A 19,157-nucleotide genomic window follows, 5' to 3' on the forward strand; every position below is an offset into this window, starting at 1 on the left:
GACAAGTCTGTTAAATACTGGGAGAATATAGTCTGGTCAGATAAGACCAAAATCAAATAATTTGGATGCTATAATGCACAACATGTTTAGAGGCTGAAAGGCACTGTATATCACCCCAAAACACCATACCGACAGTGAAATTTGGAGGTGAGAACATTATGGTGTGGGGCTGTTTTGCAGCATATGACACTGGGAAACTTCATAGAATGAAGGAAGGATAAATGGACAAATGTAGTAAGACATTCTTAATAAAAATCTTCTGCCATATACCAGTATGATGATGAAACAAGGGTGGACATTTCAGCTAGACAATGATCACAGTCAAATAAACTCTCAATTGGTTTTAGTGAAATAAAATAAAGCTGTTAGAATGGCCCAGCCAATTACCTTACCTAAATTTAATTGAAAACTTATGGAAGGAACTAAAGTTGTGCTCATAGAAGAAGCCACAGAACCTTCAGGATGTGAAGAGTGTTTTTGTGGAAGAATGGGCCAAAATCACACATGAGCGATGCATGCAACTAGTTTTTCCAGACAGGAGGTGTCTTGAAGCTGTCATCACCAATAAAGGCTTTTGTACAAAGTAGTAAATAAATTTCACTAAATGTGTTAAATACTTTTTCCCTGTGTCATTCCTCATTATTAAATCAAACAAACAAGGCAGCACTCTGTAGCACCACAGCTTGCAAATATGAAAATTGATTTGCATTACTGCACTAGAAATATAAAAAATTGAGAAAGCTTAGTGCATAAATTGGCCAGTTCATGTGTACCTGGAAGCCACGTTAAGGCATTTCTCGTTTCCAGGACCTAACAATGCCAATCCTCTCTTAAGGCCCCTTCACATTAAGCGACGCTGCAGCGATACCGACAACGATCCGGATCGCTGCAGCGTCGCTGTTTGGTCGCTGGAGAGCTGTCACACAGACAGCTCTCCAGCGACCAACGATGCCGGTAACCAGGGTAAACATCGGGTAACTAAGCGCAGGGCCGCGCTTAGTAACCCGATGTTTACCCTGGATACCATGCTAAAAGTAAAAAAAAACAAACACTAGATACTTACCTACCGCTGTCTGTCCTCCAGCGCTGCGCTCTGCTTCTCTGCTCTCCTCCTGTACTGTCTGTGAGCCGGAAAGCAGAGCGGTGACATCACCGCTCTGCTTTCCGGCTCACAGACAGTACAGGAGGAGAGCAGAGCACAGCGCTGGAGGACAGACAGCGGTAGGTAAGTATCTAGTGTTTGTTTTTTTTTACTTTTAGCATGGTAACCAGGGTAAACATCGGGTTACTAAGCGCGGCCCTGCGCTTAGTTACCCGATGTTTACCCTGGTTACCAGTGAAGACATCGCTGGATCGGTGTCACACACGCCGATCCAGCGATGTCTCCAGGGAGTCCAGCGACGAAATAAAGTTCTGGACTTTGTTCAGCGACCAACGATCTCCCAGCAGGGGCCTGATCGTTGGTCGCTGTCACACAGAACGATTTCATTAACGATATCGTTGCTACGTCACAAATAGCAACGATATCGTTAACAATATCGTTATGTGTGAAGGTACCTTTAGAATAAAGTCTTCATCTGTATGGGAACCTGTGAATCCTCTCTTAGACTGAAATCTATAGCTCTGTGGAGTGGTAGGGTCCTGCTGTGATTAAAAACGCCTGAGGCTAAAAGGCAGAGTGCTCAGTCAGAAGGCTAATGAATACAAATTTTAAAAAACTGACCGTCACATCCAAACATAGAATAAGTGTGAAAAGGTGCTTACCTAGAGTCACCAGCTCATATACAATCCAACAAACAAGGCAGCACTGTGTAGCACCACAGCTTGCAAACCTGAAATATGAAAAATTGAGAAAGCTTAGCTCATAAATTGACCAATTCATGTGTACCTGGAAGCCACGTTAAGGCGTTTCTCGTTTCCAGGACTTAACAATACCATTCCTCTTTTAGAATAAAGTCTTCATCTGTATGGGAACCTGTGAATCTTCTCTTAGACTGAAATCTGACAAAGACCACACTGTTGCAATGTTTCATTCTCACATGGAAAGAGGTTGATACTAGACTAGTGCATGGATATGTTTGTCAGATTTTTTAAATTTGTATTCATTAGCCTTCTGACTGAGCACTCTGCCTCTTAGCCTCAGGCGTTTTTAATCACAGCAGGACCCTCCCCCTCCACAGAGATAGATTTCCACGTAGTCCTCCATACAGAATAATGACCCCACATAGTCTTTAATACAGTATAATGGGTCCCACGTAGTCCTCCATACACTAAAAGTGGAGCAAAGTTATGCAAATAGATGAGGAGCTTAGGTGCGGCTCACTTGGCAGCACTAATGTAGGTTTACTAAATTATTTAAAACCTATTAGGAAAACACATTGATGGGTTACAGTAGTCTCAGCATACATCATAGGCCTGACTTGTTTTATTCCCCCTTACAGCACTTCATCTGGCAGTAATGCATGGCCGCCTGAACAATATTCGCTGTCTTTTAACAGAATGTAATGTTGATGCAGAGGCACTTAACTTGAGGTAAGCAGTAAATAAATATGTATTGAGCATCACTACTGTCGTCTTTCACCGGGTTAATAGTGAATTTAATACTGTGAACATATCCCTGGCTAAATTTAAACAATATGTGGTCCTAATGCCATTCTACAAGGTCTATAGTAGTGGGCAGAACATACACATATTGGCATCATACGTGCAAAATGGTCTTGAACATAAAATCTGCCAGCAGCATTTCACTCCGCTATTTATATGTGCATGTAGCTCTTTCAAAGGCAAGTCACGCAATACCTTTATATGGTGTCTGTTCCTCTGTTACTGAGAAATCCTCATTTAAATTGATATGCAAATGAGGCTAAAGAGCAATATATAGATCTGAAGCCTCTGTCACACCACCTCTACTCCCTATCCTCCTCCTGCTTGACTGACAGTATCTATGCTATGTGACTTCAAGCAAAGGAGCGGTGGGACAAGAAGGAGGAGGAGGTGACACTGGGCAGGGAATAGAGCTGGAGTGACAGAAGCTTCAGATCTACATATAGCTCTTCTGCCTCATTTGCATATCAATTCAAACACTGATTTCTCAGTGACAGAGGAACGGACTGGCCATGTAAAGGTATTGCTGGACTTGTCTTTGAAAGAGCTACACATACATATGAATGTGATGGGTGAAATCCTACTTTCAGATTCCCTTAAAAATGAAGTGTAATTTATTAAGAAAAGCAAGAAAAGTACCATAGGCCAGGGACCAAACATATTACTGGTTGTTATTTTCACACTATGTACTTGTGTTAAAGGACATTGGGTCAGGACCCAACAGATGTCCAGAGAGAGAGGTGCTTCCACTGTGGCTCTACTTAACATTTTATTCCTTTTGACAGGGGCCAATCGCCAATGCACATTTTAGGGCAGTACGGGAAGGAGAATGCTGCTGCTATCTTTGAACTCTTCCTGGAATGTATGCCAGAATACCCACTTGATAAACCAGATTCAGAGGGAAACACAGGTGATTACTTTTTTACCAACCATTAGTGCCGTCAGTCTCCTAATATTTGTGTTTTAGTATAGTGTTTGCTACATTCATTATGCTTTCATTATTCATGAATAGTTTTATCCCTATATTTTGCTAACCAGTTGTTTGTTTAGATTGTGGTAGAAGTTGTAACAACAAATTAAAGGGATAATCTGAGATGTTAACAGAATCTGGCTAACAGGTTGAAATGTGTTAAAATAACAAAAATAAAAATCATTATTTAATGCAGGGCTCACTTGGCATGTCAATCAGCAGCCATTATTAGGCCGCTGCGCTCTCACTCCTTCTCCTTGTCCAATTTTCATCTGAAGGAAGTGAGAGAGCAGCAGCCCAATAGGAGCTGCTGATTTGCTGCAGGGCTCACGTGGCATATCATTGTGGGCGAGACTCTGCGCAGACATCGCTGGAATGGTGCCGGTGTGGGAGGTGAGCACGTCATTTTTATTCTACAAGGGGGTATACTTTATTTTAAAAGGCTTTGTGGACAACCCCTTTAAGTTCTAATCCGCTCCAGAGATACTAACCTATTATTATTCAATGGAAATATATTTTTATCTGCTATAATTTCCGAGTAATGATACTACAAAATTTACTTTTAGGAAAAGGTGTTTTCAGATTTGCTTATTATTATTATTATTATTATTACATGATGGCCTTGCCATTTTTTTTCTAGTTCTTCTGTTGGCGTATATGAAAGGAAATGCCAACCTCTGCCGGGCCATTGTGAAGGCTGGAGCCAGGCTGGGAGTGAACAACAACCAAGGGATCAACATATTTAACTATCAAGTAGCTACTAAACAGCTTCTGTTTCGCCTTTTAGGCAAGTTACGGTATACTAGTAGTCAATTGAATACTATCAGTTTACACTTGTGCTCCATTTTCCGTACATTTACTTAAGTATCTTTTTTTCTTTTCCCAGATATGCTAACTCAGGAACCTCCATGGTGCGATGGTTCCAATTGCTATGAGTGTGCGGCCAAGTTTGGCGTTACAACACGCAAGCATCACTGGTAAGATGGATCACTTTTCGAACATCAAGATAGCACAAATTCTCTTTAACCCGTTAAGCATGCTGCTCATTTACACCTTTGCACTTTTGTTTTGTTTTGTTTTTTTCTTCTCCTAAGAGCCATAATCTTTTTAATTTTATGACACCATGGCCATACGAGGGCTTATTTTTTGCAGGACAAGTTGGAATTTTGATTGTCATGATTATTTTACCTTTATATTGTACTGAAAAAAACAGGAAAAAAATTCTAATTGCGATGAAATGGTGAAAAAAAATAAAATGCAGTTCCGACATTGTGTTCATTTTGCAGTAAAAATGAGCTGACAAAATGATTCTTCGCTTCAGAACACACAGTAATACAAAACTTTTATGTAGTATTTTGTTACTTTAGTGACTTCAAAAACGTTGATGTTTTGAAAAAAAAAATTGGTTTTAGTCACTTTTATCTAAGACGTATAACATCCACCAATGGACCACGGTCTTGTGTTTTGCAAGCTGAGCTGTAGTTTCTATTGGCTCCATTTTTTTATACATATAATGTGTTATTAATCACTTTGTATTACAAATAAGGCAATTCTAGCTATTTCCATTTTTTTTCCTTTTCTTGGCATTTGCCTTATGGGCTAAATACTAAATATTTTGATAGATCAGACCTTTATGGATGTGGCAATATTAAATGTTTGTTTTATTATTATTTTTGAATTGGGGTGGGAATGGGAAGAAATTATTCAAACTTTTGTTTTCTAAAACACAATGTGTATGATTTATTTACACTGCTCAAAACATAAAGGGAACACTTAAACAACATAATATAACTCCAAGTAAATCAAACTTCTGTGAAATCAAACTGTCCACTTAGGATGCAGCACTGTTTGACAATCAATTTCACACGCTGTTGTGCAAATGGAATAGACAACAGAATCAATTTCACACGCTGTTGTGCAAATGGAATAGACAACAGATGGAAATTATTGGCAATTATCAAGACACACTCAATAAAGGAGTGGTTCTGCAGGTGGGACCACAGACCACATCTCAGTACCAATGCTTTCTGGCTGATGTTTTGGTCACGTTGGAATGTTGGTTGTGCTTTCACACTTGTGGTAGCATGAGACGGACTCTACAACCTACACAAGTGGCTCAGGTAGTGCAGCTCATCCATGATGGCACATCAATCTGAGCAGTGGCAAGAAGGTTTGCTGAGTTTGTCATCGTAGTGTCCAGAGGTTGGAGGCGCTACCAGGACACAGGCCAGTACTCCAGGAGACGTGGAGGGGGCCGTCGGAGGGCAACAACCCTACAGCAGGACCACTACCTCAGCCTTTGTGCAAGGAGGAACAGGAGGAGCACTGCCACAGCCCTGCAGAATGACCTCCAGCAGGCCACAAATGTGCATGCGTCTGCACAAACGGTTAGAAACCGACTCCATGAGGATGGTCTGAGTGCCCGACGTCCACAGATGGGGGTTGTGCTCACAGCCCAACACCGTGCAAGACGCTTGGCATTTGCCACAGAACACCAGGATTGGCAAATTCGCCACTGGCGCCCTGTGCTCTTCACAGATGAAAGCAGGTTGACACTGAGCACATGTGACAGACGTGACAGAGTCTGGAGACGCCGTGGAGAGCGATCTGCTACCTGCAACATCCTTCAGCATGACCGGTTTGGCAGTGGGTGTCATGGTGTGGGGTGTCATTTCTTTGGACGGCTGCACAGCCCTCCATGTGCTCGCCAGAGATCCTCAGACCCCTTGTGAGACCATGTGCTGGTGCAGTTGGCCCTGGGTTCCTCCTAATGCAGGACAATGCCAGACCTCATGTGGCTGGAGTGTGTCAGCAGTTCATGCAAGATGAAGCTATGGACTGGCCCGCCCGTTCCCCAGACCTGAATCCGATTGAACACATCTGGAACATCATGTCTCGCACCATCCACCAACATGACGTTGCCCCACCGACTGTCCAGGAGTTGGCGGATGCTTTAGTCCAGGTCTGGGAGGAGATCCCTCAGGAGACCATCCACCACCTCATCAGGAGCATGCCCAGGCATTGTAGGGAGGTCATACAGGCACGTGGAGGCCACACACACTACTGAGCATCATTTCCTTGTCTTGAGGCATTTCCACTGAAGTTGGATCAGCCTGTAACTTCATTTTCCACTTTGATTTTGAGCATCATTCCAACTCGAGACCTCCGTGGGATATTAGTTGTGATTTACGTTGATCATTTTTAGGTTTTATTGTTCTCAACGCATTCCACTATGTAATGAATAAAGATTTACAACTGGAATATTTCATTCAGTGATATCTAGGATGTGGGATATTAGTGTTCCCTTTATTTTTTTTAGCAGTTAGATCTCTTGTCCTCTATAAGAAATGAAACTATTACTTGTAGAGGAAGCATGTATCAGACACTGGCATGATTTAAGCCAGGTATATTTGACTCTGAAATACTGCAGCGTTTCTAAGAAAAACATACTTTTAAAAGCTGCCAAGGACTGTGCCACACTGGAGACTAGTCGAACAGTTGGGTATAGCCCGCGACATATGACTCTAGGGCAAGTGGACAACGCGGGAGGCCGCCAGCCTGTATCTGATACATGTCCACAGATTGGGTGGTATGTATCAGCTGTCAGTTTCACTTTAAGGCTGAGCTTAAGCATCAATATGTATCATTTTGACTGAGAAACTGCAGTGTCACATTGCCACATGAAATCTAATGAGCTCATGTGTTCTTATTGCTTCCGCTTGCAACTGCAACACAGTGTTCCAAATGTTAACAAATGTGTTGGATTTTCTTTTACCAGATACAACCAACTCACTTGCCATGAACTTCACTGCAATTCTCGCGTGACTGCATCTTGTGTGCGATTTCTCGAAGATTTGGCTTTTTTTTTTACAGCAAAATCAGAGCTCTAAAATAGTCACGTGACCAAAAGTTGCAGACACAGATCTTTTTGGTCACAAGACTTATCTGAGAGTTGCTGTCATGTCACGCGTAGCCACATACTTTACAGGAACCTCAACATGGTGCTGCTGGCTGCCTTGACTACCCACAGCACTCTTTGATCACAGCTGGTGTACACCCTGTTTTGGAGCGGCCTCAGCTCCTGAGCCAGCAAAATACAACCACACCATGACAGAAATATACGTCATGGAGCAGAAGGTGATAAAAAAAATATAGGCTAGGCCATTAATGTCAGATACTACTCCTAACACCGCCAACAAACAGCTGTTTGAATGACCTGGGATGCACTACCTTATTGTTATTCATGGACAGCGCCATACTTGTTGTCGTGGCTGTGCCCAGTACTGCAGCTCTCTGAACCTCAGTCCCAATAGAGTAAACAGGACTACAATAGCAGATATAAGCAGTTAAGAAATTTTAAATAGAACCTTAACCAACCAAAACCAGAATACAGATTATTATGCTACTAAAACCTATTTGCTTTCTCATCATTAGCATAATAACTTTTCTAAGTAATGTCTGACTATAATTGTCATGTTAATTTTTTTTGTTTTTCTCTCTTTCTACAGTCGACATTGTGGACGACTCCTATGTCATAAGTGTTCAACAAAGGAGATTCCTATTATCAAGTTTGACTTGAATAAACCAGTGCGAGTTTGCAACATATGCTTTGATGTCTTGACTCTGGGTGGAGTGTCTTAGTACACTTATTGGCATATTCTTGCCACGTGAAGGACGGCAGCGTAAAAGGCTGTTGGGTAAAGCTGGCGATGTTTGCACTTCATTAAGGACAGAGGACCATATTATGATATATTCCAGTATAAATAATTGATTGTACTTGTATAGGCTTTGCTTGATACTAACTGGACTCCTTTTGAAGTCAAGAGAGAAATATGTACTAGTTTGGGAAGATACAACGTTGATCTGACTTCATGGTTTGGTCTGAAGATCAATGCGTCACATCTACAGTAACTTGCTCTTGGGAACTTTTCCGTCTACCGCTCATTTACATGATCTTAAAATAATGTCTTCTGCCTGTAAAATGTGTGCGGTGTGTCCCCATTAGCTGTGGGTCAATATACAAGAGGAGCTTTTTTTGTAAAACAGGGTTTAGTTTTGAGGAAAGCCAATAAAATTGTGGCCTTAAAATAGAAGCTGTTTAACCAACATTATAATGAAACCTTTCTAGCACCTTCCTCATTTAGTATGCCAATATCATAAACTGGTTTCACCATTATTACCAAGGCCTCTATAATTTTGTCATTACCTTTCCTGATAATTTAATCGTACAATGTATCTCATTTCTTCCTAATACCATGTGCTCCATGTAATAGATTTAACACTAACATGTCATAAGATAAAGATGTCGAGCCTAATCATTTGTTATACAAATTAAATATCCAAGCTACACTGACATGATGTGACTATTGTATCTGTTAACCAAAAAATTTGCATATTAGTGTTGGGTCTCGCCAAAAACTGGTCAATTGATAACTGTCAGAAATGATAGCTCTGTTATGTACGCACTAGTCTGAAAACATAGGATTAATATTAGGTAATGTGATGCAGTAAAAGTGCGGGTGCTGGAATGTGAACGTTGCGAGATGGCGGTCTGCTGTTTGCATAGACTTGCCTTTCTCTCTTGTCTATCTACCTGATCATTACTTCCCATAGTACCCGACACTAGACCTACAAGACATAATGTGGACCCTCAGATTGCAACAGGTTTGATGCAAGGCTAAACCAGTCAACAGTGTCTAAGTGATTGTACCGTCAGAAAGTGAACTATTGTTTCAAAAGAAAACTTTTCACCACTTTTTATATTTTAAACTGACTGCCTTATGATAAAGGGGCTGAAGAGCTGAATAAAACAGTTATTATTTTTCTATTTCTCTTGTCCGTTACGGACATATTGGATTTTAGAGTTTTAGGATGCTCGATATGCTAACTTCTTCCCCTAAAACCAATTAGCAGAGATTCTTCCCTTTACATTTTCTGCTATATGACATTACCCAATGTTTAGAAGGCAGCGTCATACAGGGAAAGGAAGACACCCCCAGAGAAGATTGCAACCTCTTTTCGGCAGTGTGTATGATAACACTGATGTGTAATAGTACCAAGGAAATTTGTGAGAATCAAAAAGGCCTAAAATTTAATGTTATTGTTTCAATAAAAGTTATAAGAGCCACAACTGATAGTGGAAACCCACCAAAAACTTTTCTCAACTCGGTCATAGTATCTCTACTGACCAATGATGGACACACAAGAAAAACTTGACATCTACACTGTGTTCCAAATTATTATGCAAATTGGATTTAAGTGTCATAAAGATTTAATTGTTTTGTTTTTCAAATTAAATAAACATATGGATGGTATTGTGTCTCAGGGCTTAATGGATCACTGAAATCAATCTTAAACACATGTGATAATTAGTTTTCCAGGTGATTCTAATTAAAGGAAAACTACTTAAAAATGATGTTTCACATTATTAAGCAGGCCACAGTTTTCAAGTAACATGGGAAAGAAAAAGGATCTCTCTGCTGCCGAAAAGCATCAAATAGTGCAATTTCACAAAAACTTAAGTGATCATCATACTGTGAAGAGATTTGTGACTGAAACAGCACAGACCAAGTTCATGCAGATAAAGGCATAATGAGGAAGGTTTCTACCAGACAAATTCATTGGCTTAAGAGAGCAGTTGCCAAAATACCATTACAAAGCCGCAAACAGTTATTTGAAGCTGCTGGTGCCTCTGGAGTCCCTCGAACCTCAAGGTATAGGATCCTTCAAAGGCTTGCTGTGGTGCATAAACCTACTATTCGGCCACCCCTAAACAGTGATCACAAGCAGAAACGGTTGCAGTGGGCCCATACATACATGAAGACTAATTTCCAAACAGTTGTGTTTACTGATGAGTGTCGAGCAACCCTGGATGGTCCAGATGGATGGTTGGTGGATGGCCACCATGTCCCAACAAGGCTGCAACATCAGCAAGGAGTTGGAGGAGTTATGTTTTGGGTCGGAATCACGGGGAAACAGCTGGTAGGACGCTTTAAGGTTCCTGAAGGTGTGAAAATGACCTCTGCAAAGTATATAGAGTTTCTGACTGACAACTTTCTTCCATGGTATAAAAAGCAGAAACGTGCCGTCAGGAGCAAAATCATCTTCATGTATGACCATGGACCATCTCATGCTGCAAAGAATACCTCTGAGTCATTGGCTGCTATGGGCATAAAAGGAGATAAACTCACGGTGTGGCCACCATCTTCCTCTGACCTCAGCCCTATAGAAAACCTGTGGAGTATCATCAAGCAATAGATCTATGAGGGTGGGAGGCAGTTCACATCAAAACAGCAGCTCTGGGAGGCGATTCTGACTCCATGCAAAGAGATCAAAGAGATACAAGCAGAAACTCTCCAAAAACCCACAAGTTCGATGGATGCAAGAATTGTGAAGGTGATATCAAAGAAGGGGTCCTATGTTAACATGTAACTTGGCCTGTTAGGAGATTTTGGAGTTAAATAACTTTTTTGTTCAGTGAATGTGACCTCCTAATGCTGCAAATTCCACAAATGAGCATTTTCAGTTCTTTAAAACATATCAAATGTATAGAAATTCTACTGTGCCTAATAATTTGGAAGAGTGCATTTTGAGTTTTTATTCATTTTGGAGATTATACTGTTATCATTGGGAGGTTTTTTTCAATAAAATTTGATGTATACTTTAACGGGTGATGACTTTTATTACACTGACTGTCATTTGCACCGACCATCCGAGAAAAATATAATTTGCATAACAATTTGGAACATGGTGTATAGAGCATAACCATTGGCTGAATTGTATAGGAGGTTAACAGTAGTTCCTTTTAACCCAGCAATGATTGCAGTATCTGGGGGTAGCTGATTTGGCTACGACACTGGATACATGTAAAGCTGACCTGATCGGTTGTCAATGCAACCTTGTAAATACAATTAGTGATCCTGCTCTGTATGACAGGTAAAATAGATTAATGGCAGAGGTGGACAGATCCTGTATCTGATCCGAACATGATGCTGTAAACCTGGGAATGTAGTAATTATTGGTCTACAACATAGGTAATTGTAAAAAAAAGGGGGGGTTTAGGAGATAGGAGTCACATCTAGTTGTACAAGAAAAGAAGGTCTATACCCGTTAAACTTTTAAAGACCAAATGCCCAAACTGCAGCCCAACACCTTACTTATTGCAAAGTGCCAACACAGCAATTTAAACTTGAATACTGAGGTTTTAGTTTAGAAAAACAACTCATGCAGAGAGCAGGCGGGGACAGCACAGAGCCGCCACAGACAGGCGCAGGGGTTCCAGACTGCAAATATAAAGGAATATGCTTCCTGTCCTGGTATATGCACCCACATCCTGATATATGCGCCTCATCTTAGTATATCCATCCCCATCCTTTTATATGTCACCTCACACTTGTAAATGTCCCCTATCATTGTATTATCATTGTATATGCACCCACATCCTGATATATGCGCCTCATCTTAGTATATCCATCCCCATCCTTTTATATGTCACCTCACACTTGTAAATGTCCCCTATCATTGTATTATCATTGTCTATGCACCACCATCCTGCCGGTGCTGCTGTTCAATGCATAGAAGGTAAAAAACACACCAATAAACTCTGCTATTCACCTTCTTTCCTCTCACCCGCTGCGTCATCTTCTGAAGCTGGCAACTGATTTCAGCATCAAAGCAACGAGGGGCACGTGACGTTACTGCAATGCGCCCAGTCGCTTGTTTGCTGATGTCAGCTGCTGGCCTCTGATTGCCCAGCAGCGTGTATTGCTGCGCACGGACCCGTCAAGTTCGTGCACTGCAATACACTTCAGCTGGATGTGGGTCCAAGGATGCAGATCCAGCTGAAGTAGGGGCCGGCGTCGCCGAGTTCCTCACCCGCCGGCCCCGGTCCACTGATGCAGAGAAATGGCAATGGCACGCATGCCCATAGGGAAGGCAGTGCATGCTAGCCATGGGTACGCCACCACTGGTCTACACCAACCCTAGTGGCATATAATGCCAAAAATACCTAAATAAAATATCCATAACTTAAAAGGGAATCTGTTAGCAGGTTTTTGCTATGTAATACAGTCATGGCCAAAAGTATTGACACCCCTGCAATTCAGTCAGATAATACTCATTTTCTTCCTGAAAATGATTGGAAACACAAATTCTTTGGTATTATTATCTTCATTTAATTTGTCTTAAATGAAAAAACAAAAAAGAGAATGAAGCAAAAAGCAAAACATTGATCATTTCACACAAAACTCCAAAAACGGGCCAGACAAAAGTATTGGCACCCTCAGCCTAATACTTGGGTGCACATCCTTTAGCCAAAATAACTGCGACCAACCACTTCCAGTAACCATCAATGAGTTTCTTACAATGCTCTGCTGGAATTTTAGACCATTCTTCTTTGCCAAACTGCTCCAGGTCCCTGATATTTGAAGGGTGCCTTCTCCAAACTGCCATTTTTAGATCTCTCCACAGGTGTTCTATGGGATTCAGGTCTGGACTCATTGCTGGCCACCTTAGAAGTCTCTAGTGCTTTCTCTCAAACCATTTTCTAGTGTCCTGCTGGAAGATCCATGACCTCTGAGGGAGACCCAGCTTTCTCACACTGGGCCCTACAATAAGCTGCCAAATTTGTTGGTAGTCTTCAGACTTCATAATGCCTTGCACACAGTCAACCAGTCCAGTACCAGAGGCAGCAAAGCAACCCCAAAACATCAGGGAACCTCCGCCATGTTTGATTGTAGGGACCGTGTTCTTTTCTTTGAATGCCTCTTTTTTTCTCCTGTAAACTCTATGTTGATGCCTTTGCCCAAAAAGCTCTACTTTTGGCTCATCTGACCAGAGAACATTCTTCCAAAACGTTTTAGGCCTTTTCAGGTAAGTTTTGGCAAACTCCAGCCTGGCTTTTTTATGTCTCGGGGTAAGAAGTGGGGTCTTCCTGGGTCTCCTACCATACAGTCCCTTTTCATTCAGATGCCGACGGATAGTACGGGTTGACACTGTTGTACCCTCGGACTGAAGGGCAGCTTGAACTTGTTTGGATGTTAGTCGGGGTTCTTTATCCAACATCCGCACAATCTGGCGTTGAAATCTCTTGTCAATTTTTCTTTTCCATCCACATCTAGGGAGGTTATCCACAGTGCCATGGGCTTTAAACTTCTTGATGACACTGAGCACGATAGACATAGGAACATTCAGGTCTTTGGAGATGGACTTGTAGCCTTGAGATTGCTCATGCTTCCTCACAATGTGGTTTTTCAAGTCCTCAGACAGTTCTTTGGTCTTCTTTCTTTTCTCCATGCTCAATGTGGTACGCCCAAGGACACAGGACAGAGGTTGAGTCAACTTTAATCCATGTCAACTGGCTGCAAGTGTGATTTAGATATTGTCAACACCTGTTAGGTGCCACAGGTAAGTTACAGGTGCAGTTAATTACACAAATTAGAGAAGCATCACATGATTTTTCGAACAGTGTCAATACTTTTGTCCACTCCCTTTTTTATGTTTGGTGTGGAATTATATCCAATTTGGCTTTATGACAATTCTTTTTGTGTTTTTTCATTTAACTCCTTCATGACCCAGCCTATTTTGACCTTAAAGACCTTGCCGTTTTTTGCAATTCTGACCAGTGTCCCTTTATGAGGTAATAACTCAGGAACGCTTCAACGGATCCTAGCGGTTCTGAGATTGTTTTTTCGTGACATATTGGGCTTCATGTTAGTGGTAAATTTAGGTCAATAAATTCTGCGTTTATTTGTGATAAAAACGGAAATTTGGCGAAAATTTTGAAAATTTCGCAATTTTCACATTTTGAATTTTTATTCTGTTAAACCAGAGAGATATGTGACACAAAATAGTTAATAAATAACATTTCCCACATGTTTACTTTACATCAGCACAATTTTGGAAACAAAATTTTTTTTTGTTAGGAAGTTATAAGGGTTAAAATTTGACCAGCGATTTGTCATTTTTACAACGAAATTTACAAAACCATTTTTTTTAGGGACCACCTCACATTTGAAGTCAGTTTGAGGGGTCTATATGGCTGAAAATACCCAAAAGTGACACCATTCTAAAAACTGCACCCCTCAAGGTACTCAAAACCACATTCAAGAAGTTTATTAACCCTTCAGGTGCTTCACAGCAGCAGAAGCAACATGGAAGGAAAAAAATGAACATTTAACTTTTTAGTCACAAAAATTATCTTTTAGCAACAATTTTTTTATTTTCCCAATGGTAAAAGGAGAAACTGAACCACGATAGTTGTTGTCCAATTTGTCCTGAGTACGCTGATACCTCATATGTGGGGGTAAACCACTGTTTGGGCGCACGGCAGGGCTTTGAAGGGAAGGAGCGCCATTTGACTTTTTGAATAAAAAATTGGCTCCACTCTTTAGCGGACACCATGTCACGTTTGGAGAGCCTCCGTGTGCCTAAAAATTGGAGCTCCCCCACAAGTGACCCCATTTTGGAAACTAGACGCCCCAAGGAACTTATCTAGATGCATAGTGAGCACTTTGAACCCCCAGGTGCTCCACAAATTGATCCGTAAAAATGAAAAAGTACTTTTTTTTTCACAAAAAAATTTTTTAGCCTCAATTTTTTCATTTTCACATGGGCAACAGGATAAAATGGATCCTAAAATGTGTTGGGCAATTTCTCCTGAGTACACCAATACCTCACATGTGGGGGTAAACCACTGTTTGGGCACATGGTAAGGCTCGGAAGGGAAGGAGCGCCATTTGACTTTTTGAATGAAAAATTATTTCCATCGTTAGCGGACACCATGTCGCGTTTGGATAGCTCCTGTGTGCCTAAACATTGGCGCTCCCCCACAAGTGACCCCATTTTTGGAAACTAGACCCCCCAAGGAACTTATCTAGATGCATATTGAGCACTTTAAACCCCCAGGTGCTTCACAGAAGTTTATAACGCAGAGCCATGAAAATAAAAAATAATTTTTCTTTCCTCAAAAATGATTTTTTAGCCTGGAATTTCCTATTTTGCCAAGGATAATTGGACAAACTGGACAACAATATTTGGGGTCCAATTTCTCCTGAGTACGCTGATACCCCATGTGTGGGGGTAAACCACTGTTTGGGCGCACGGCAGGGCTCGGAAGGGATGGCACGCCATTTGGCTTTTTAAATGGAAAATTAGCTCCAATCATTAGCGGACACCATGTCACGTTTGGAGAGCCCCTGTGTGCCTAAACATTGGAGATCCCCCAGAAATGACCCCATTTTGGAAACTAGACCCCCAAAGGAACTAATCTAGATGTGTGGTGAGGACTTTGAACCCCCAAGTGCTTCACAGAAGTTTATAACGCAGAGCCATGAAAATAAAAATAAAAAATTTTCTCAAAAATGATCTTTTAGCCTGCAATTTTTTATTTTCCCAAGGGTAACAGGAGACATTTGACCCCAAAAGTTGTTGTCCAGTTTCTCCTGAGTACGCTGATACCCCATATGTGGGGGTAAATCACTGTTTGGGCACATGCCGGGGCTCGGAAGTGAAGTAATGACGTTTTGAAATGCAGACTTTGATGGAATGCTCTGTGGGCGTCACGTTGCGTTTGCAGAGCCCCTGATGTGGCTTAACAGTAGAAACCCCCCACAAGTGACCCCATTTTGGAAACTAGACCCCGAAAGGAACTTATCTAGATGTGTGGTGAGCACTTTGAACCCCCAAGTGCTTCATAGAAGTTTATAATGCAGAGCCGTGAAAATAATAAATACGTTTTCTTTCCTCAAAAATAATTATTTAGCCCAGAATTTTTTATTTTCCCAAGGGTTACAGGAGAAATTGGACCCCAAAAGTTGTTGTCCAGTTTCTCCTGAGTACGCTGATACCCCATGTGCCTAAACAGTAGAAACCCCCCACAAGTGACCCCATTTTAGAAACTAGACCCCCCAAGGAACTTATCTAGATATGTGCTGAGCACTTTGAACCCCCAAGTGCTTCATAGACGTTTACAACGCAGAGCCGTGAAAATAAAAAATCATTTTTCTTTCCTCAAAAATGATGTTTTAGCAAGCATTTTTTTAGATTCACAAGGGTAACAGGAGAAATTGGACCCCAGTAATTGTTGCGCAGTTTGTCCTGAGTATGCTGATACCCCATATGTGGGGGTAAACCACTGTTTGGGCACACGTCGGGGCTCGGAAGTGAGGGAGCACCATTTGACTTTTTGAATACGAGATTGGCTGGAATCAATGGTGGTGCCATGTTGCGTTTGGAGACCCCTGATGTGCCTAAACAGTGGTAACCCCTCAATTCTACCTCCAACACTAACCCCAACACACCCCTAACCCTAATCCCAACTGTAGCCATAACCCTAATCACAACACACCCCTAACCCTAATCACAACCCTAACCACAACCCTAATTCCAACCCTAGCCCTAAGGCTATGTGCCCACGTTGCGGATTCGTGTGAGATATTTCCGCACCATTTTTAAAAAATCCGCGAGTAAAAGGCACTGTGTTTTACCTGCGGATTTTCCGCTGATTTCCAGTGTTTTTTGTGCGGATTTCACCTGCGGATTCCTATTGAGGAACAGGTGTAAAACGCTGCGGAATCCGCACAAAGAATTGACATGCTGCGGAAAATACAACGCAGCGTTTCCGCGCGGTATTTTCCGCACCATGGGCACAGTGGATTTGGTTTTTCATATGTTTACATGGTACTGTAAACCTGATGGAACACTGCTGCGAATCCGCAGCGGCCAATCCGCAGCCAAATCCGCACCGTGTGCACATGGCCTAATTCTAAAGGTATGTGCACACGCTGCGGAAAACGCTGCGGATCCGCAGCAGTTTCCCATGAGTTTACAGTTCAATGTAAACCTATGGGAAACAAAAATCGCTGTACACATGCTGCGGAAAAACTGCACGGAAACGCAGCGGTTTACATTCCGCAGCATGTCACTTCTTTGTGCGGATTCCGCAGCAGTTTTACAACTGCTCCAATAGAAAATCACAATTGTAAAACCGCAGTGAAATGCGCAGAAAAAAACGCGGTAAATCCGCCATAAATCCGCAGCGGTTTAGCACTGCGGATTTATCAAATCCGCAGCGGAAAAATCCGCAGAGGACCAGAATACGTGTGCACATACCGAAACCCTAACCCTAGCCCTAACCCTAACCCTAGCCCTACCCCTAGCCCTAACCCTAGCCCTAACCCTACCCCTAACCCTACCCCTAACCCTATTCTAACATTAGTGGAAAAAAAAAAATTTCTTTATTTTTTTATTGTCCCTACCTATGGGGGTGACAAAGGGGGGGGGGGGGTCATTTATTATTTTTTTTATTTTGATCACTGAGATATAATATATCTCAGTGATCAAAATGCACTTTGGAACGATTCGGCGGGCGCACTGCGCATGCACCCGCCATTTTGGAAGATGGCGGTGCCCAGGGAGAAGACGGACGGGACCCCGGCAGGATCGGTAAGTATGATAGGGTGGGAGGACCACGGGGGGGGGGGGATCGGAGCACGGGGGGTGGGAATCGGAGTGCGGCAGGCGTGGAACGGAGCACGGGGGGCTGTAACGGAGCACAGGGGTGGAACGGAGCACGGGGGGGTGGATCGGAGTGCAGGGGGGGTGATTGGAGCACGGGGGGGTGATTGGAGCACGGGGGGAGCGGAGCACTGGACGGAGGGGAGCCGGAGCAGTGTACCGGCCAGATCGGGGGGCGATCGGTGGGGTGGGGGCACATTAGTATTTCCAGCCATGGCCGATGATATTTCAGCATCGGCCATGGCTGGATTGTAATATTTCACCCGTTATAATAGGTGAAATATTACAAATCGCTCTGATTGGCAGTTTCACTTTCAACAGCCAATCAGAGCGATCGTAGCCACGAGGGGGTGAAGCCACCCCCCCTGGGCTATACTACCACTCCTCCTGTCCCTGCAGATCGGGTGAAATGGGAGTTGACCCTTTCACCCGATCTGCAGGGACGCGATCTTTCCATGACGCCACATAGGCGTCATGGGTCGGATTGGCACCGACTTTCATGACGCCTACGTGGCGTCATGGGTCGGGAAGGGGTTAAGACAAATTAAATGAAGATAATAATACCAAATAATTTGTGTTTGCAATCATTTTCAGGAAGAAACTGAGTGTTATCTGACAGAATTGCAGGGGTGTGAATACTTTTGGCCATGACTGTATGCGAGCGCCATGATATAAAAGAGACCCTGATTCCAGAAATGTGTTAATTGCTGGGCTGTGTAACACATTTCAATACAACCATGGTTTTATCAGCAGGAGATTATCACTACAGGACAAGATGCCTCTTAGTCCAACCACTCCCTCACCACTGATCAGCATCTTTCTGTCAATATATTCTGTATTGTACACTTATAGATGCTAATCCGCTGTGCTCTGCTTTACGGCCAGCCGGCGCTGACACAGTGCAGGAAAGCTGACGGCGGGGGACGTGACAGACATCGGAATGTAAGTATGTACTGTTTTGTTTTTTTTTTGTTTTTTTTACTTTTACAATGGTAACCAGGGTAAATATCTGGTTACTAAGCGCGGCCCTGCACTTAGTAACCCGATGTTCACCCTGGTTACCGGTGAA

The 19,157-nt window shown here is 42.4% G+C and overlaps 1 protein-coding gene across 1 annotated transcript in view; it reads left to right on the forward strand.

The window, feature by feature from the left end:
• The window catches only part of LOC138670275 (rabankyrin-5), an 84,547-nt gene extending 75,620 nt beyond the window's left edge, over positions 1-8,927 (forward strand). Inside the window, exons 21-25 of the mRNA XM_069757470.1 lie at positions 2,442-2,532; positions 3,390-3,514; positions 4,215-4,361; positions 4,461-4,551; positions 8,083-8,927. Of these exons, the coding sequence (XP_069613571.1) occupies positions 2,442-2,532; positions 3,390-3,514; positions 4,215-4,361; positions 4,461-4,551; positions 8,083-8,215 (587 nt within the window). The 3' untranslated portion in view covers positions 8,216-8,927. The remainder of the gene's footprint in view (positions 1-2,441; positions 2,533-3,389; positions 3,515-4,214; positions 4,362-4,460; positions 4,552-8,082) is intronic.
• Positions 8,928-19,157: the final 10,230 nt, after the last annotated feature.

This window comes from Ranitomeya imitator, chromosome 3 (genome assembly GCF_032444005.1).
Source record: "Ranitomeya imitator isolate aRanImi1 chromosome 3, aRanImi1.pri, whole genome shotgun sequence".
Lineage (NCBI taxonomy): Eukaryota > Metazoa > Chordata > Amphibia > Anura > Dendrobatidae > Ranitomeya > Ranitomeya imitator.